A 21,469-nucleotide genomic window follows, 5' to 3' on the forward strand; every position below is an offset into this window, starting at 1 on the left:
ACTTTTAAGATTTTTTTTATGACACACCTTGTACTATTAAGAACTTTCGGTTGGTGTTAATATAATCTATTTTTGTTTGTTAAAAAAGATTGAAAGATTCCTTTAAATAAAAAAAATCAAGTAAATGAGGGATATATATATATTAACCTTCTGTCAAAAGAAAAATCCTTATATTAACCACAAGTTTCGATATTTCCAAGAGCTATGGAAAGTTTTAATTGAGTTGAGTCAAAATAATTCATGTCAAAATAATAAAAGTGAGTCAAAAAATAAAAGATCTAGCAATTAATAATTGTCGATGAAATGCTCTAGCAGTTAAAAATCCACAGAATCACTATGACCTGTATTTCCAATAGTTCTTCTCCTCTCCACCAAAACCAGAGCACCCCCTGTTTTATAAATCCACCTTTTCACTAAGACTGAAGTATTGTTTTCCCAATGCCACATAATATTTATCAAATGACATCTACACCCTTTCCTTTCTACACATCATTTTCCAATACCACGTTTTCATTTTTTTCTCAACCAAATACACCAAACCTATGCACAATTTCATAAAAATCTTACAATTTTCCACCCTCTCACAACCAATAATATCAATAAGTTTATAATATAAAAAAATATCAATAAATTAATGAAAACATTACATGGCATTTCTGAAAATTATTCAAAAATACAAGGGTAATCACTTAGCCATTTTGCTACAAATATTTGTCCCATAACATTCATTATTTTCACCTGTAAAACATAGTACTACACAATACCTAGCTAGTATCAAACTCAAAACAATGCATATTCAATTTCAAACTTGTCACTCAATTAAGACACTTCCATTAACATGGAACATTCCAGAATCCATTAACCACCGACCACATCGCCACCTATTACCACCACCAAAATCCACCGTCACCACCACACTACCACCACTAAAAACCTCCAAAACCCACTCAATGCCACCAGAAAAGCTAGAAATTTTCAAATCACTAGAAAACTGGGCTTCTGAGTCTGTTTTACCACTACTAAAGCCTGTGGAACAATGCTGGCAGCCACAGAGTTTTCTCCCTGATCCTTCATTGCCATTTGATGAATTTACTGATCAGGTGAAGGTCCTTCGTGATCGCACGAAGGACCTTCCTGATGAGTATTTTGTTGTGTTGGTTGGTGATATGGTGACGGAAGATGCACTACCGACGTATCAGAGCATGATTAATGGTCTTGATGGTGTTGGTGATGAGATTGGTGCTAGTCCAAGCCCGTGGGCCGTTTGGACACGGGCTTGGACTGCTGAAGAAAATAGGCATGGAGATTTGCTTAGGACTTATTTGTATCTTTCTGGTAGGGTTGATATGGAGATGATTGAGAAAACTGTTCAGTATCTCATTGGAGCTGGCATGGTGAGATTTTCTTCTATTTTTCTTAATTTTATTTGATATTTTAAAGAATTTGTTGCGTACATTTTTATTCCAATCAAGGATATATACGAAAAGAATTAGATAAATTGGTTAACTAAATTATTCATATTATTATTTAAATTGATTGATAGTAGGGGTATTTATTCAAAGAAAATGTTGTCTTGACATTTTAAATAAAAAAATGAGACTTAAAAACAATTAAAAAATGTATTTTATGAGAATACAAAATTTAATGAGTTAAAAACTATGCATATTATGTGTATTGAAATTAATTTGTGTCTTTGATTTTTTCCTCTTACAATGTTGCTTTCCATTAGTATCATATCATATAATGTGAAAATAAATCTATGATAGGGAAATTATGATTACATATCTATCTAAATAGAATCCTCTGTTTGTGTTTGATCACATATGTTGTCATTTGATTCCATAATGCTCTGTTTTTTTTTTTGGATCGATACAGAATGCTCTGTTTTGAAATTATACTAGTGAAATTGTTTTGTACAAAATTTAATCATTAACCCCGTCACTTTTATGTTACAAGAATGAAGTGATCTTCAAAATTTTAACAGCTTAATTTTATAAATATAACTTATTAGAAAATTAATATGATTGTCTTCATGAGCATAGCTCGATTGGCAGAAACATGTATTATTATATACAGGGGTCGGGGTTCGAACCCTGACTTACATTTTGATTGAGCATAAAAAATGCTGAAATTTTTCATATAAGTAGCATTTTATTTTTTCATATAAGTAGCATGTTATTATATATGAAACCAAAAATAATTGATTTTTCACGATACATTTAGTGTGTGTGTGAATTTGAACACATAATTGATATTTCATGTGTTACTGTTTTTTCTAGTAGCATTGTTTATTTTTTACTTTCAAACTAAGTGGATTAATCTAAGTTGAAAATTATGTCTACATTGTATTTTGTTTGCATTGGACAGGACCCCGGGACAGAAAACAACCCATACTTGGGGTTCGTATACACATCATTCCAAGAACGAGCAACATTTGTATCACACGGAAACACAGCTCGCTTAGCGAAAGAAGGCGGTGATCCAGTGCTTGCGCGCATATGTGGTACCATCGCAGCTGATGAAAAGCGTCACGAGAACGCATACTCAAAAATCGTCGAGAAGCTTCTAGAAGTGGACCCCACAGGAGCAATGCTAGCCATTGGTGATATGATGGAGAAAAAAATCACAATGCCGGCACACCTTATGTATGATGGACAAGACCCCAAGCTATTCGAGCACTTCGCAGCCGTGGCACAACGCACCGGAGTTTACACGGCCAATGATTACGCTGATATCTTGGAGTTTTTAATCGAACGGTGGAGATTGGAGAAGCTTGAAGGATTAACGGGTGAGGGAAAAAGGGCGCAGGATTTTGTGTGTGGGTTAGCACCTAGGATTAGAAGGTTGCAAGAGAGGGCTGATGCACGTGCTCGTAAGATGAAACCACATGGGGTTAAGTTTAGTTGGATTTTTAATAATGAGGTTGTTTTGTGAGGTTTTTTTAAGTTGAGACTAGAGATTAAGAGCTAGGGTTACAACAAGTCAATAACTAATCTTGACACTAAACAAGGAACTTTGGGTAGTGGGAGTGGAGAGTATGATGCTAGAAAAATGAACAATATGTATTTTGAGTTTAATGTTGGAGAGGATATGGATGTGTGCATAGATGTTGTTACTTGTTTGTGTGGATGAAAATAGTTGGGACTTTTGGTGTGTAACGTTTGTCTTGCATGCTATTTATTTGAAATAATAGATAAAATATCTTATATTATAAGAATATTTTCAATCAAATAATTTTTTTTTGAATGATAAGTGTTAGTAGTTAAAATCCTCAAAAAAAAAAAAAAGTGTTAACAATTACTTACTTCTTTAAGTTAATTGTTAGATTAAAAATTACTCACTCGTATGAGTTTGAACTCAGGATATCTACTTCTTTAAGCTAAAATATTTGATGAATGTTTATTCAAATTTTGAAATTCCAAAAGATATTTAATTTTTTTTAATGAGATTATTAAAATTTAATTCATAACACAATTTTTCAAAGTTAAGCAATAAATGAGAGTGGAAAAGTGCATTTGACCCTTTACTTTTCATGTTGTGAATACTTTATCTTTTTGCCTCTCATAAATGATTTTATATTTTTTTGTTTCTATTTTATAAAATTGTTTTCTTTTAATTCTTTTTTCCTCAAACTTTATTAATATGATAAACTAATAATAAAATTTAAGATTGAGGCTCTAATAGCAAAACAAAGGAGAAAGTTGCTTTTTTGACATCAAAAATTTCCTAAAAACACAAGTAAATGACCAATTACCCCCAACGGTAGTTAACTTCAAAGCAAAGAGTACTCATGAGTACAAAGGCCGAGAGTAGTTCACACATTTGATTAATTTAAAAAATAAAGAAAACAAGTGAAACAACCATCAAAGAACAAGGATTCAATAGACATTTCATTTCCTGTTTCATAACATTCGATTATATTATAACATGGTATTTAAATTATATATATATAAAAAACACTTGTCAATAAATTTTCTAACTTGAAAATTTTCAGTTTTCCGTTTATCTACAAAAACTTTCCATTCCTCTATAGACATCAGATTTTAGTAGAGTTGTGGATAATCTTTAAAATTTTCATCGACATCGAAAACATCTATGTAATTTTTCAACAAGTTGAAGTACATGTTTCTTCCGTGTATCATCAACATTCAGGAAAAAATCTATAAAGTGACGAATAAAAAATGTATGAGTAAAATCATTTATATGCCAACAAACATCAACAACAATATGATACCTGTAATTCCTCAAAAACAAAGTCTTTAGGGAGATCCATAGATTTGTCTGCGGGGCTCTTATAAATAGACACTTATATGATAAAAAAAACTTATAACATAAGCGCTTGGTTAAGTTGTTGTTTATCCAAACAAAGTGTAACTAACATATTCAATCTCAGATATCACAAACAGAAACACTCATATATGAACAATCATAAAATTTATATATATGAATTAATCAAATACCTTGTGTGTATACAATTCTACCGAATCAGTCCCAAAATTCAGTTTGTTAGTAGCCGGACTTCAACTTTGTCTATTTAATTAAAATATCAAACAATGTCCAATTGAGTTAATAGACATTCCCCGGAAAGCTTAAAATGTGTAGAATATAAATACCTACACGAATTGATTAAATCAATGAACAAAAATCAACAAAAAGCAAATTGATTAAATCACAATGGACAACAAATAAAATCCATAACGAAAATCAACAAAAAATTGGCATGAGAGAGATACATGGAGAAAGAATCACAGGAGAGAAAGAAAGAGAGCCGTGAGGGAGAGAGCCAAGAGAGGTTGCCGTGAGAGAAAAGAGTTGTGATGATGGAAGGGAGATTGCCGTAAGAGAGTTTATGGATATGGTTTTTTGGAAGAAGTAGCGGGTTGGACAATTTATATTTGATGCACATGATATGATAGAGACAAAGATAGAATAATGATGTAGATAACGATATGATATAAAATGATAGTGATATGATAAACACATATCCTATCATGCCTTTGGTGACACATCATAAGAAAGATGACAATATTATTTGGAAGACCAATTGATGCAAAATTAAACCTTTCACAATCCTATGATAGCATTTTATTTTCAATCAACATTTTTTTTTTTTTTTCAATTAACAAATTCAGTTTTTTTTTCTTCAATTGTTACATAAACTTTTTCAATCAACATCAATCGTAAAACACATGGAAATGATCGGATTGTGGCAATAGTAAAAAAAAAAAAACAGTAGTGGGGAATCAATTCATGAAATAGAAACACAATCAAGGGATTAAAAAGAAACAATCAAACAAAGAAAGAGAAACGCAGAGAACAAGGTTGTCAAAATCGGGACTTTACTTAAGGTCGAAAGGGAATAGCAAAATCGGAACTTTACTTAAGGTCGAAAGGGAATAGCAAAATCGGGACTCGTAAAATCGCAATCAAAATCGAAGGATTTTACCAAAGGACTTTTCAAGAATCCATATAGGAAATTGTAAAATCGCAATCAAGATCGATGGATTTTACACAAAAAAATAATAATACTGAATATATGTTATAAATGGTATATAGTCATAAATGACCTAGTTTATAAGAAATCGTAAAATCGCAATCAAAATCGATGGATTTTGCTTATTTTGGGATTCTACATTGGATTTAAGTCGTTGAAGGTGAAGAAAGTCGCAAAATCCTAAATTTTAGGATTTAAGTTGGGATTTTGACAACAATGACGGAGTAAAAGTTACGAATCAATTGATGAAAGAAAAAGATTGAGAGAAAACACTACTTGAAGGTAGATAGAGAGAGATGGGGAGGGAGAGAGAGGACCTGAGAGAGTGAGGTGAAGAAGAGAGTACTCGATCGAGAAGCAACAAGGTTTAAGGCTTGAGTTGTGACCAGAGAAAAAAATGAGACGCTTGAAAGAGTTTTACTATCAGGTTGCTGACCTACCAAAATCTAACCGTAAAATTAACAAAGGGTGAGTAAGATAGTATTAAAAATAGGTTTAATTTATCATTTTTTACCGGTGCACCAAATAGAGCTATATATGATTACTCCTGATATTTTTTAATATTTATTATTTTTATTGAACCTATATGCCGGCGCCTTTTGAACAAAACCAGGGCCGTTCTTTGGCAAGCACAAAGAGCTCTACGGAGTCGGACCTCTAATTTATTGGGGTCTCAATTATTTGTAGGGATATGAGTATAATTGTTGGGATGTAGGATAATATTTTATTTTGTTATGTAGATCCAAATCAAACACTTATTATTTTACAAAAATAAAGAGTAAATTGACAAGTTAGGCCAAACTCATACATACATCTTCCTTAAAAAAAAAGGCCAAACACACACATCTATCAACAATTTTTTTTTAACAAAACAAATAAAAATCAAAATAATGCTTATTGTTAATTTGTAATTGTTTAAATTATCATTAATTATTTTTATTAGGAGACATTTTTGTTGTGTGTTAGTGTGAGTTATATGTCCCACATCAGATAAAAAAAGTAAAGGTTGAACACATTATAAGTAAGAGGACCCATTAAACCAATTGCCTTAAGGTTTTGGGTAAGAGTGTGATGTCTCTCTTGCTTGTGCGGTTGCTCTAGCCTCGATGTGAGCGGTCCCCTAGGCTCTCCTCGTGACCCAACAGTGGTATCAGAGCCTCGGTTCGACGAAGGGTACGACCGACCAGCAACGACGATACAACATGATGAATAGATGAACTCACACTTGCACACACTTAAAAGTAAAGGTTGAACACCTTAAAAGTAAGAGAGACATCACACTCTTACCCAAAACATTAAGACAATGTGTTTAATGGGTCCAACTCCCCTCATGATCCAACAATTTTTAATATTAGAGGCAAGCCTCCAATTTTATTGTAACGGCCCAGAACATGTATAAACATAGCATAATAGAAAGCGTTCTTTGTTTAAAGCACCATCTAAAGTCTATGTGTTTGATTTATAGCGCTTTCGGGTTAAAAGCGCTAGTAAATGGGCGCCATATTTTCCCAATTTTGCAGTAATGTGTTCAATAAAATCAATCCATTGATAATTGTTTCTTTCAACTGCTCTCTATTCGTCTTGTTACACTCTTCTCCCAATTTCTACTTTTGATAATATATGTGGTAATACTTTTCCAAGGGCCGGCCCTAGGCACAGGCCGCGAGTGCGACGGCCTAGGGCCCATGCTCGTAGGGGGCCCTAAATTTTTTTTATAGGGGGGTGTATATAGCAAAGCTAAGGAAAAAGTGGGGTGCGTATAGTATTTCATACCAGCAGGCCTAATTCTGAATCATTTTATCGGCCCATTAGGAATAAAACAGAAAAAAAAACGTGGAAAGGCCCAATGAAGAGGAAAATAATGGAAAGGGCCCAACTAACATATAAACAAAAACTTCTTTTGAGCAACTAGAAAGACAGATGAAAAAAGAAACCTAAAAAGAAAAACCAAAAGGTTCCAAAATCAGTCATTCTCTTCTCTCCAGGTGAATTTTTTAGGTTTTTTTTTTTTTTTTTTTTTCTTCTTTCTTATTCCAATTCTATTTGATAATATTGTTTTAATTCTCTAATTGCTTCAAGTGTTGAATTCTAATTATGTTTTTTTTTCTTATTCCAATTCTCTTTGATAATCATTGTTTCAATTATCTAATTGCTTCAGGTGTTGAATTTTAAAATTCTAATTGAATGATTTATGGTTTTTCCAATTGAATTTTTTATTTTTCCATATAACATGATTTGTACTGTACACCAAAAAGCTTAAAAGCATATAGCATGATATTGATTTAAGAGTTCACTTCACGTACTGTACATATGACAATCATTTTTTATTTTTGATATATTTTTTTAATTAATTGTTTTGTTTGTACATGTACACGTGATTTTTGTATATATTTTTTTTTCAATTCAATTCTTGATTTTTGCTTAATTAAGTGTTGATATATTTCTTTTGTTTTTTGTTGCACTTTTATTTTCAGGTGCTAAAACTTTAGTCTATTTTAAGGTGCTAAAACTTCGGTCTATTTTAAGGTGCTATTGCTCTCTACTTCACTTACTACTAGTACTAATATGGTTTTTCTTTTTTGTTTGTTTGTTTGTTCGTATTGGTTTCTATTGAGTATCTGATTTATTTTAAGATGTTGCCTAAAAAACATTTGTCTGGTAGTGAAAAACGAAAAAAAAGAAAACGAAATGAAGAGCTAATAAAATCACAACAAGGGGCTCTTGATAAATTTGTTTTCAAAAAGGTAGATACCCAAGAAAATGTTCCTAATGATGTGCCAAATTTGGAAAACAACAACAATGAAAATTTGGATCATGAAAATGAAAATGAGGAAATTGATGATAATTCAAATGTTCCTAATGATGTGCCAAATGCATATAATATTGAAAATTTTGGTGATGATCCTCATTTTGATATTTATGATCCAACAAATTGGGAGAATCTTGATAACACCTCAAGGGATATTCTAGTTGAAAAGGGACCTATTCGAGAAATGAATCTTAATTTTCCCAATGACAAATACTCTAGGCATTTCTCATATGCGAATTATTCAAGAAAATTAAGTAATGGTGAGATTAGTGATCGAAAGTGGCTAGTTTATTGCAAACATGTTGACAAAGTATATTGTTTTTGTTGTAAATTGTTTAAATCTTCTACCTCTAGTAACTTGAGTTTACTTGCAACTGAGGGTTTAAATGATTGGAAGCATATTAGTCAAAGACTCAAACAACATGAAAATGGTGTCGAACATATGAGTAATATGAATACTTGGAATGAATTGAGAATGAGATTTGATAAAAATCAGACAATTGATAAACACTTGCAAGAAGAAATTGTGAAAGAAAAAGAGCGTTGGAGACTAGTTTTACGTAGAATAGTTTCAGTTGTGAAATGTCTTGCTAAGAATGATCTTGCATTTCGAGGATCCAAAGAAAAATGAAGTCAAGATAGTAATGGTAATTTTCTTGGATTAATTGAAATGATTGCGGAATTTGATTTGGTAATGCAAGATCATGTAAGACGTGCTGAGAATCGTGAAATTCATAAACATTATCTTGGACATAAAATTCAAAATGAATTTATTTTGCTTTTGTCACAAAGTGTTACAAGGTCAATCATCAACATCATTAAAGAGGCAAAATACTTTTCGATAATTCTTGATTGTACCCCTGATTTGAGTCATCAAGAACAAATGACTCTTATAATTCGTTGTGTGAATATGTCAAATAATACAATAAAGATTGAGGAGTTCTTTTTAGTATTTTTAAAGGTTGATGATACATCCGGGTTAGGACTTTTTAATGAATTACTAAATGTTTTAAAGACTCTTGATCTTAATGTTGATGATGTGAGGGGGCAAGGTTATGATAATGGTTCCAATATGAAAGGAAAGCACCAAGGTGTTCAAAAGAGATTTCTTGAGATTAATCCTAGAGCACTATACATGTCATGTGCTTGTCATAGTCTTAATCTTACTCTTGGTGATATGGCACATTCTTGTGTTAAGGCTATTTCTTTCTTTGGAGTTATTCAACGCTTATATTCAGTGTTTTCGGGATCTACAAAGAGATGGAAAATTTTGCTTGATAATGTTCCCGATTTAACTTTGAAATATTTGTCTAATATTCGTTGGGAAAGTCGAATTAAGAGTGTCAAAGCCATTAGATTTCAATGTCCCCAAATAAGATTGGCTTTGTCGGAATTATATGAATCTTGTGATAATGATGCAAAGACAAAGAGTGAGGCGGAGAGTTTGATTAATGCACTAGAAAATTTTGAATTTTTGCTTGGTGTGGTTGTTTGGTATGATATTTTATTTGCTGTTAACACTGTTGGCAAAAAGTTGCAATCTAAGTCCATGAGCATCGACTCTATCATAAAACAATTGGAAAATATGTTGTCATATTTTGAAAAATATCGAAAGGAAGGTTTTACAAAAAGTATTGATCTTGCAAAAAGTGTTGCTCTTGAAATGAATGTTGAGCCCATCTTTCAAACAAAACATCGTGTGATTAAAAAAATATATTTTGGAGAGAATAATGAGGAACATGAAAACCAATCACCGGAAGAATCATTTAGAGTTAACTATTTTCTTGTTGTTGTTGATATGGCAATTACTTCTTTGAAAACTAGATTTGAAGAATTGAAGACATTTGAGAGTGTCTTTGGGTTCTTTGGGCATAATTTATGTCTATAGTAAGTTGTTGGAAATCACTAGTTTTGAAGCATACCTTATTATGTAAATACATGCCATTCCCCACTTTAAGTTTCATTTTTATTTTGATGAAAGCACTAAAAAGACAACACCTTAAGTTTCATTTAATAACAAAGAAAAACAATCTTATTTTCGAAGGCTTAGTTCTGTAATAACGATGCCTATGTTTCAAATATAATCAAGCATTACTATTCTCCATGAAATCAAAAAAAGTTCACCTCAGTGTACCATAAATTTGCTTAATGGTTGCTTTCATACACTTTTTTCTTTTATCTGAGATGAGATGACAGGATCAACATTTTGTCCAACAAAGTTTTCTTTCTAACCTCCAAGAGGAAAGCAAGTGTCCAACCTCAATAATTGGTAATAATACTTATTTCCCTTTCGGCTAGCACTAGTTCATGTAACTCCTCAATACTTTTTTAGCTTCTCATTCTTTTTGTAGGCCAAAGATATCATTTATACAGGCAACTGCGAGGACTAATCACCTCGAGATAAACAAGATCTATTTAAGGAGTTGATTTTTTCCAACAAATATTTTTTCATACACAAGGACCATGAATCGAACTCTAAACTAAATGATTAAGCAACTCAAGTATCTACCACTTGTGCTACACAATATGGTAGGTTCATAGTTTTTATTAAAAAAAAAAAAATTGTGCTTTTTAACTGATATTTCCAAATTTGAAAGCTTACATATTAACAATTTCTTGGATCAATTATGCAGTTGTAAATTATTTAAGCAGAATTCACCAAATGCAGAATTTACAGCATATCAGAATTTTACATTTACATTTAATGGGTGAGTAAACCAATAAAAATTAATGATAATATTTAAAATTTGATTATTGATCTAAATTATTTTTTAATTTGTGCAAAACAATATTAGAAGATATGAAAATATAGAACATATGGAATATTATTAAGGAATGTGGAGAAGAATAAAAATTCAACTACTACTACTTTCTGTTCCATATAGTCACACCCTTGTATTACACACAAAGTTACAACCCTTTTGGTTTTGGCTTTTGAAATGTGGCTTTACACAAGTCAATCTTCTACGCAAATAGTGTGGAAAACCATCTTATATAATGGTGGTCGGTGCTGACACAATTATGGGAGAACTTAGAATCTTTGCCAATGTACGTGCTACTATGATGAATTCCAACATGATTTAGAACTTGGATAATACTTACTTTTCTTTTTCTTTTTTTCAATTCATTGATTCTTCTTTCAAGTTGTAATTTTTCTCTCAGTCTTCACAAGCCAAGAAATATGTAGTAAATGAGAGTTATTGGCAAGGAAATTAACATGCCAAAGATTACCCTGCAAGCGAAAATAGAAAGATTTTTTTAATCTATTTATGTATCATACATGTAAATTAAATATGCTTAGTTAATATCTTTGATCATAAATAATCGTAAATTAACACTAGCTTAACTTTATGAATCATTACAAATGTGGCCTCTATGTAATATGTATGCAGGTTCCAAATGGTGGATCAAATCAAGTTTTGCAAAGAGACTTATACAAGTTTATTTCCACAAATAGATCAATAAGTTCCACCTTTAGATTAAAGTGAGATATTGTGAAATTTATTGATTTAAGAGTTATGTTATCAAATGTTATAAAGATATGTTTAAGGAAACGAAATGATAACTTTTTGCATTTAGGGCACACAAGTTAAATAGCTTAAAACAGAAATAGAAAAGATAATAAATTTTATATTGAAAATATAACTTTTTAAACGTTTAAGATATGGAATGTACAATTTCTAAAAAAAAAATTTCTACTTCTTAACTATGTCCCAAGAGTAAAAATTAGCACTTCCCTTTAAACAATGCTTTAAAAACATTTGTTAACATTTTTCTTGAAACAAAAATTGTACATGCTTTACCACAAACTTAATTGTGCACCATATAATTAGTCTATAGCATCAAAACTATTGTCTACTAGTAATGATTACATGTTAATAAGGCATGAAGGTTATAATTTTGCTAGAAGATTGTCATGAAAAGACATACTAATTAGGGGTGTTCAAAACCAAATCAATCCAGTAGAAAAATCACAAACTGAACCAATCCAAACTGAAACTGCAAAAAACCGCATTTGGTTTGGATGTATTCGGATCACTTTTTTACTCAACCGCATGATTTGGTTTGATTTGCTGTTTTCATTTTACGAACCAAGCCAAACCGCATCATAAAAAAAAAATTAATTAAATTTATGTCACCTAGACCAATACTCATAGAAACTCAATGGAAACTCAAAAGTGTATTTATGTGCTACTTGAACTTTTAGAGAATGATAAAATCTTAATATTTTATATTTCTTACATAATAAAATTACTTTGTGTCCACGTTTTTAATTTCTTGTAGTGATTGTTGAAAACGTTGTTGGAAATATGTTGTGTTTTATATTTTTAACTCAATTTTAATATTGAAAACAAAAAAAATGTATTGTCTCAAAAAAAACTGCATCAACCGATCCAACCCAAACCACATTGGTTTGGTTTGGTTTGAATTTTATTTGAAAAGTCAACCAAATCAAACAAAACCGCCTGTTTTTTTATCTTGCGATTCGGATGACTTTTAGTTTCAAAACTGAACCAAACCGCACCGCGAACACTTTGATACTAATGGCCATTTTTAAACACCACCATTATATGCATAATTATGTTTGTCCAAATCCTTTGGTTGTTGTAGACAATAATAGGTTTGATAGATTCGGTATCCTAGTTATGGCTTGCATAATAATTAATCAACTTATTAAGTGGGGTGATTAAAAGTTCAATAGATGCGTGTGATGTTAACACGCTTTCCTTTCTTTTCCCATCATTTCTTCTTCTGAGCACTATATCCTCCAAAATATCTTCTGAAATGAAATAGCAGTTCCCATATAAAGAGCTAACAACAAAGTTAAATTGCATCATTATAGGAACTCATTCCTTATTAGGTATTTTATAGGTCAAATGCATCTAAATGTCCTTTTAAGTTTTTCGTTTCTTTAAGTTTCAAAAGTCTCAAACACGTCCTTTTAGTTTTTGAATCGTTTCAAACTAGTCTTTTTAGAGGATGATGGTGATGATAGCAACAAAGAACATTATCCACCATTTATCATGCCTAAAAAGATGACTAATTTTAAGTGGGTGTTAGGAACTAGATTTGGTACCAAAGATGAGTTCAAGGAAGCAATTACCAACTATGCTATCTACAACAGAACTTGTTTGAAACGATTCAAAAACTAAAAGGACTTCTTTGAGACTTTTGAAACTTAAAGGACCACTTTGAGAAAAACGAAAAACTTAAAGGACCTTTAAATGCATTTGACCTATTTTATATTACTCATCCTTGTAAGACCAACTTGTTGAGTTGTATCACTTTTTTGTCAACTCATTTTAGTTTTTAATTCTATTTTATGTGGTAGATAAGTGTTTCTCAATACACGTCTCACTTCAAATACTATTGGATTTTATATGTGAATATAAATAAATAGTAGATGATCTTGAGTCTCTTATCAAAAGATTTTGATATAGTATTAAATTTTTTATATATTAAATCCAACTTATCTTTACAAAATCGATTTGTAAAAGAAGAAATGTTACTCTTCATAATTTTATTTTATTTTAAACATCTTAAGTTTTCCCAATCCTCTTAATCAAAAAATTGATAAAATTATTTTCTTACACATGTATTTCGTTGTAACCAAATAATTAGTTACAGCATGAAGCATTCGAGTTTATACCTATTTCTTTTGGTCTTTTTTTTTTTTTTTTTTTGCATTTTCATAAGTTCCATGTACATGAAGTAATCATATTTGAGGCATTATTGAGAACTAGATACGAACACCTTTTTTAAAAGAGATTCAAATTTTAATTCGTCACATTGTGAAAGTCTAATCATTTCCGCTGTACCTAACTCTCATCGGTGTTTTGGGCACATACAACTTTCAATGCACAATCAATTTTATACATAAATCTAAAGCAAATAAGATTGTCCCATATTTAACTTTGCAAGAGTTAATTTTAGAAGAGTTTTGTTTTGAAAAATTGTCACATATTTAAATTTTAGAAACTTACCCTGTGCTCAAAATATCAGGATGCAGCCCATATTCTCTTGCAAATACAAATGGAACTATTCCTTGTGGAAGAGCAGCCTGAGAAGAAGTCAAACCTAATTAAGTACTAACATATATACAACTATTTTAGCTATATTTAATATTCCCTCTATTATATAGAAGAAACATACACACATTTCTGATATAATAATACCTAATTTCCCTGTGCTACATGTGTCTATACAGATATGAACTCATTCCACAAATATGCATAACAAAAGTACCTGTACAATTGCAGTATGCAATTTTTTCCCTCTCAATCCAACGGCAATCGAGGATAAGGACATTACAAGAGGCCCAAATAGAAATCTAATGGCCATTCCCATGGCTGCTCTTTTGGTGCCACAAGCAATGATACGAGGCTGAAGAGCCATGAAAAGCCCTGCATATATTCAATTTCAAATGAGTATCTATCTTGTATATAATTTATATAGATATAGTATTAGTAACCATTTTGGTACTCATATCTGAACAGCATATAGCAAATTTATCACTTTCATTTCACATTATCCCATTTTCAATCAATAATATATCATCAGGGAAATGCTAACAAGTGCTCCTGAGACATTCTTTCAATCAATAGTATATTTTCATGTAAATTTGTGTATTCAATGCATTAGAATTTGTAATATTTTACTTTTTGAAAGAATAATATCTAAAGACATGAAATCCACTTGGGTTAGCCTGATGTTATTGACTTGGGATCTGGGAGTGTGCTCTTCCTCAATGTCTCAGGTTTGATTATCTCCAGTGCTAATTTTGATGGGCTAATTTAGTTTCTTAAAAAAAAAAAAATTAAAGACATGACATTTATTTTCTTTGGTTGTCACAAACACCTTAGTACAAGACAATGCATGTTCTTTCTTTATCTCTTGTTCCTTTCTCTTCCTTCACATTGTGACAGTAGGTTTGAGAATTTGTAATGTACAATGTTCTTATATATAGAAAAAAATAGCACCATGTGTAAAAGTGGGTGTGTGTCTGTCTTATATATATAAACATTCATGGTATTAAATGATTATGTATAATATATGTCTATATATTTGTAGTATATGTAGTTATGCACCTAAGCTAAACATTGCCATCCCAAGACCTGCATCAGATATGATCTTGATAGATGATTTGATCAAACTGGGCATTTCTATATTCCATCTGCAAATACACATCATAAGATATATGAAAATGTTCAACTAAAAAAAAATATTAAAATGTGCATACTACAAAATATAGCATAAAACTTCCCTAAAAAAAATATAGCATAAAATTATACATGAAAAAAGTCTTTTAGAATATGACAAAATCGTTATCACATGGTCACTAGTGCTACGAAATAGTCAAAACTGTGTTTGGTGTTAAACACAACGCTGATATGTGTAGTTACATTCAATCACTTTCATTTTAAAAAAATATTATTATTTTGTATGTGTCAGAGTTGAATTCGATGTTCGTGTCTATATTAATGCTTGATAGATTATATATGGGGATCACCTATTCACTTTAGATAATGTTTGAGAGTATCACTTACTTGAAGGAGATTAGAGACCATAGAAGTCCTAATAGACTAGAATATGTGTTAGGATTTCTAGAAAGTTTTCTTCCAGCTACAATAAGTATAAGCCTTAACATTACAAAGGCATATGGCATTTTCGGGCTACTGGCAATTTGGTCTTTGGGGTCCACAACTTCCCCTGCCACTGAGACTTTGAGGCTGTCTCTGAAGCTAATTTCTTTATCTGTCATATATTAGCCAAAAAAAATTATAAAATTATTAATCAAGTTGAGTTAAAAAACAAAAAAGCTAGACAAAAGATAATGTTAATACATCATCAAGCTCAAATTTGCTCAGCCACTTACATAATTAGACTGTCCATTAATGATGAAAGTAGACTTAGGTAACAATTATTGAAAAGGTTTTGGTAATTATAATTGGGTTTTAGTATAATTTAGAAGTCAAGTCATGTACACTTAGAGGTGGGAGCACGCCAGATCGTCCGATAGGAGTCTATGACCTAGTCTATTTAAAGTTAACTCGGCCCAGCTTATTTTTTAACAAGGTCAGACTCAAACTTTTTATAAGGTCTATTCAATTAACCAGACTAAGGTTTACAAAAAAGCATGTTAGACCAACCTATTAAGCTTTTCATATATAATATATCTTCTAATATTGATAGTGTTCAAGTTTTTTTTTCTTCCATAAACTGGAGCCTTCATATGATTGGTTACTTAGTAACATATATATTGGTGTGATTAGACATTCGTAAGATTTCATTATTAGTAGCAAACATATCCATGTGCTTTAGACCTTCATAAATTTTGACCTATTTAGTAGTAGGCTTACATGTGTTGCTAGAACTTAGTGTAAAATAGGTTTTTAAACAGGCTTTCAGGCTTCATCAGACCTTTAAAAAGGTCAGGTCATGCCTCAAAAATGAGACTATGATAGGTAATAGTTCAAACTCAAACCTATAGTTTTTGACGTAGGTTAAACTTAGACCTTACAAAGTTTGGCTCGACCTAACCTATTTCCACCCCTACGTATTCATTGAAACAATTTTTTGATGTAACTACATCCCAAAGTTTTCAATCTTAGATCATTTAAAATTGCTTTTATACAATATTAAATAATTTAAGATGGTCAATCTCAAATTAACGATCGAGATTATTTACGGAATAAATATATAAAACTTACAGAAAATCCACATCCCTATTTCCATCACAAATTAGGGAATCATATGGTACCTTGAGCATCATTACACACGTGCTCTCAACCAAATGATGCCTACTATCAATTAAGCCTCAGACTAAGTAAAGTAACGAATTTATACTATAAACTATAGTATAAACAATTAAGCCTACTATTTCTATATTGCTTTGACCACTTTCTATTTTTTTAACTTCTAATTTAGCCTCAGAAAATAGGTTTTTATACTCTGAAAAGATGGCGTGGGGGGTGAGAGGGACCACATGTCTAATGTTCTACTGTATCTATAGATTCGAAAATCATTTATAAAGCCATCTTTTTTGAAAGATATTATAAATCCTTTTGTAGTGTTTACTTTGGATATTCATTTCTCACGTGCAATTTTGTTATGATGATACATATAAATAGACATGACAATTTACCAAGAGTTACTGAAAGCATAATTATTATTTCCTACATTAAGGGCCACGCTACAATTCATATGATTAAGTAATTAATCATATGATAAGAGATATATAAATTAAGAAAAATAAAAAAAATGCCTTGGACAAGATAATGCATAATCTAAAGAGTGCAAAGAGCTTTGTTAATCAAAGCTCTTGAGAAATTAATCTTGCATGTGTACACTTTTTTTTTTTTTTAGGGCTTGCATGTGTAAACATAGATACTCAACTTATACCAAATAAACGATGCTCAACAAATTATGACACTAGCAATGAATGCCTATAAGAGTACGACAAAAACATAACAATGGTCGGGGACAAAACGTACAACCAATACCTGAAAGGTCGCATGGGCATGCCCTAAAGAACAAACATATACCTATGTTTTCTCTGATATTTACTGTATAATTGCCAAGAAACTGCCACTCCCATGATCCTTAAATTTTAGGAAAATTTAGGACATTGGTAAAGGAAAAAATATTGTGTTGAGAAGTGGTAAGTTTAACTTTCTAAAATTTTAAAAATCGATGTTTCAAATGCAATACTATTACTTTTGATTTGACACTTGTTAACCTGATTTTTTTTTTTTTTGATGTTTGAAATCAAATATTTATGTCCATTCATCATTCAGAGAACAATTGTCTTTTAGGCTCGACGTTAGCTCGGACTCAATACCAAGTATTTTGGTCCATTAGACGAGTTCATTCTATATATGAATAGTTGAGTGAATATAAACCGAAGAGACCAACTACATTTGTATGTGGCGAAACCGTTGATGTAATTAAGGGCTGATTTATTATGACATTAATATGTGATATTGTTTTCTTGTGGCCCAAAGACCTAAAACTCATGAACACTTTTTCACTTTGCATATAAAGAACATAATTTGCCCTAATTCATGTATTTCTCATCCTTTATACTCTTCTACTATATTATGTTAATACTAACTTTGGTATCATGGTTTCTTTGGTAGCTACCTTCATTTATAGACCGATACCACCTTCAATCTCTTCCCAAGTTGATTTTGTTCTCAAACAAGAACAATCACTAATCATTTTTATTTTTAAAAAAATTGCACATTATTTTGAAATGACACATATAATAAGACGAAGAGTAAATGTTTTTTTCATGCTATTCTTGCTACATGACAATTGACAACATTTATTCACGTGAGAATTGAAATAATTTAATGGATCTATATTTTCAACTTTATTTGGTAGTCTTTATTCCTTTCTTAACTTTTTCAAAATTATTATACAGATCTATAGACCTATTTGTAAATAATCCCAAAAACTTTGTAAATTAGTTGTTGTTTTAAGCTTATGTATACATATATATATTAGGAAAAGACTAAACTTTATTTGTTTTGAGGAATTATTTTCTATTTCTTATAATACATTTAATTATTTATTATCTCATTTTATCTATTTCTTTCTAGAATAAATATTTAATAATATTATTGAAAGCACACTATAAATAGGAACACAATTTTTTTTCTAAAAAAACAAGACAAATAAAATGTAAGGAATGGAGTATTATTTTTTATGTAAATAAAGTGGCAAACACCATGTCCCGTGAGCTTAGCTCAGTTGGTAGGGACAAATGCATATTATATGCAAGGATCGGGGCTCCACATTTAAAATGTATTAACTCCAGCCACTAGGCTACCTGACAAAAAAAAAATGGCAAACACCACAAAAAAATTCTCAACAAGATCTTAAATATATGAGCGAATGTGTCAAACCTAACAATATCGACATTTGTCAGCTGAGTTAAACCTTAAACAACATCCTTCAATTAAGTGATTAAATTGCTATTTTATAAATTTTATAGACTAAACTGATCCACTCTTAGATTTCAATGACAAAAATGTCTATTTACTCTTTTGTAATTTTGTTAGCATGCTTCTCTTAGATTTCAAGACAAAAATGTCTATTTTTTCTTTTGTTTTTTTGTTAGCATGCTTGACGTTGACGACACCATTTACTATTGTTAGAAACATAACCCAAAACATACGTACCTGACATAGTAATGTCCTTGCATCCATGTCCCCCATCTCCCCGCCATTTCTCAGGTGATTCCCACACTACCATCCCTCCATCCAAAACCCTACCTCCGGCCACCGGAGACCTCCCCCAAACAGGCGTACCACCGCCAACTATCTCCATTTCATTAAAATTCGACGCCCTAGGCGTCGGCTGCAAGGAATAAGCGTCCGTTGAAGCATAACCAGACAGCTGTGGACTTGTCATATTATCGAGAAAATTCCCCGGCGTGTTGATGGAGAAGATGTCGGCGTTGGAGAGATTGGAGAGTCTTGTAGGAGTAAAGCTTTTACCCAATGAGGAAGTTGATTCTGGTGGTGCTGAGGAAATGGAGCGTCGGATTCGGACTTTGATTCTGCCATTTTCGTCGGTTTCTGATTGCGTTGTGAGCGGTGCGTCGTGGCTGTAGAGGGAAATTACGTCGTCGTCGAGGGAGATTTTTGTTATGGAGGCTGCTGTTGTTCCTGGAAACTGGCTTTTGATTAAGAGTTTGGCTGCTCTGTATTCTAGTAGGAATAGAAGCAGAGTATACCTGAACACAAAATTAATTAGTTAATAAAAAGTGAAAATTGAAACAAAAAAAGTGAAGTGTTATATTACAATCAACTTACTAATTTACGTTTAGGGTATATGTTAAGTAACCTAAACAAAAGAAATTGTGTTCGAAAATAAATAGTTTTTAAACTTTTGAAAAATTCAATGCACAAAGAATTTAAGAGAATATTTCTATCTCGGGGTTATTAGAGTGTTGGGGTCGCAGACTCGAACCCTGAAATGTTCCTCTTTTCCTCATCGAGTTCGCTTCCGCTAGACTCTTTTAAAAAGTATTTTATGCCATTTTTATGGACATTTTACATTTCTCTATTTATCATATTTCATAATAGCATACATTTCGAATTTAGGTCATTATTATATCTTGTTATAAATTAAGAGAAAATGTGTCTGTTTGTTAATAGAATTTTATCAAAATAAGCTATGTTTCAATTACAAAAATTGAGAAAGAAAAAGACAAAGAAGTAATTTCAATAAACTTGTTTGTCCTCTATATGATTTTGTACAAACATATATTATTCAATGGAAGTTTGTGAAATAAATTGAACAAATCAATTACTGCTATCTAACATTACGTACATACCATATAATACATTGAAGAACAACTAGTTGCACCATGAGACTTTGTGTAAAATCACCATACATAGCTTGAAGAAGAGGGATACCCATAACAAGGGTATTAGGCAAAGTAGCCACTGAGAATAAAGTTATAACCCAATCCAATGAGCCTTTAGTAAAGAAAATGGCCCAAATGGTAAGAAAAAATAGAACAAGTAGCTTAGAAATTGTATCTGCCAAGATAAATTTTGTGTCCATTTGATAAGGATTGTTGAGAGAAATGAAGTGAAAAGATAGAACTGGAACAGCAAAAACTGCGACGAATCGGTTTATGCCGGAACATTGATCTGGGGTGAACATTTTGCAACACTTTACTGAACCATAAGCAACTAACATTGCAAAATATAGAGGTACCATTGCACACATCACGTTGTATAAATCTTCTCTTGTCACCATGCTTTGTTTGATGGAGATTTGCGTGTATGTATAAATGTTTTAGTTTTTATTGTAATGTTTTGATATGGTTTGGAATGAAAGGGGTGGGGGAGAAAGGATATATAAAGGGTTAGTATATTTTTGTAGGACAATCTTGGACCTGTTTGCCCTTAAAAAATTATTCTATTTACTTTTGAGGTAAAGTGCTTAGTGTTAGTGGTATTTGTGTTAATGATTGTGATTTATAACACGTTTCGATGTGGCAAAAGTCAGCTTGAAATACTAAAAACTCTATTCACCCTTTCACTAGTGATAAGTTTAAATGGAGTTTATAAAATTCACACATTTTTTAGAGAATGAATCATGATGACTTAAGTTGGAAAAAAAAATCAACATAAGAGTTAGACTTT

At 31.4% G+C, this 21,469-nt stretch overlaps 2 protein-coding genes and 1 long non-coding RNA gene across 3 annotated transcripts; 1 reads left to right on the forward strand and 2 right to left on the reverse strand.

Annotated features, from left to right (window-relative positions):
• Positions 1-720: 720 nt before the first annotated feature.
• Positions 721-3,158, forward strand: LOC25482407 (stearoyl-[acyl-carrier-protein] 9-desaturase 6, chloroplastic). The gene is made up of 2 exons (XM_013610959.3): positions 721-1,394; positions 2,368-3,158. Exons 1-2 carry the CDS (start codon positions 789-791, stop codon positions 2,932-2,934), a joined length of 1,173 nt encoding a protein of 390 aa, XP_013466413.1. The 5' UTR covers positions 721-788; the 3' UTR covers positions 2,935-3,158.
• A 1,024-nt stretch (positions 3,159-4,182) lies between these two features.
• Positions 4,183-4,898, reverse strand: LOC112418738 (uncharacterized). The gene is made up of 2 exons (XR_003008818.2): positions 4,734-4,898; positions 4,183-4,613 (listed from the first exon to the last, which is right to left on the reverse strand). It is a non-coding gene; the product is annotated as an uncharacterized lncRNA (long non-coding RNA).
• A 6,519-nt stretch (positions 4,899-11,417) lies between these two features.
• LOC25482408 (auxin efflux carrier component 6) lies at positions 11,418-21,144 on the reverse strand. The gene is made up of 7 exons (XM_013610960.3): positions 20,650-21,144; positions 19,490-20,046; positions 15,851-16,058; positions 15,392-15,477; positions 14,550-14,707; positions 14,288-14,364; positions 11,418-11,535 (listed from the first exon to the last, which is right to left on the reverse strand). The coding sequence occupies exons 1-7, from the start codon at positions 21,078-21,080 to the stop codon at positions 11,469-11,471; spliced, it is 1,584 nt and encodes a 527-aa protein (XP_013466414.1). The 5' UTR covers positions 21,081-21,144; the 3' UTR covers positions 11,418-11,468.
• Positions 21,145-21,469: the final 325 nt, after the last annotated feature.

This window comes from Medicago truncatula, chromosome 1 (genome assembly GCF_003473485.1).
Source record: "Medicago truncatula cultivar Jemalong A17 chromosome 1, MtrunA17r5.0-ANR, whole genome shotgun sequence".
NCBI lineage: Eukaryota > Viridiplantae > Streptophyta > Magnoliopsida > Fabales > Fabaceae > Medicago > Medicago truncatula.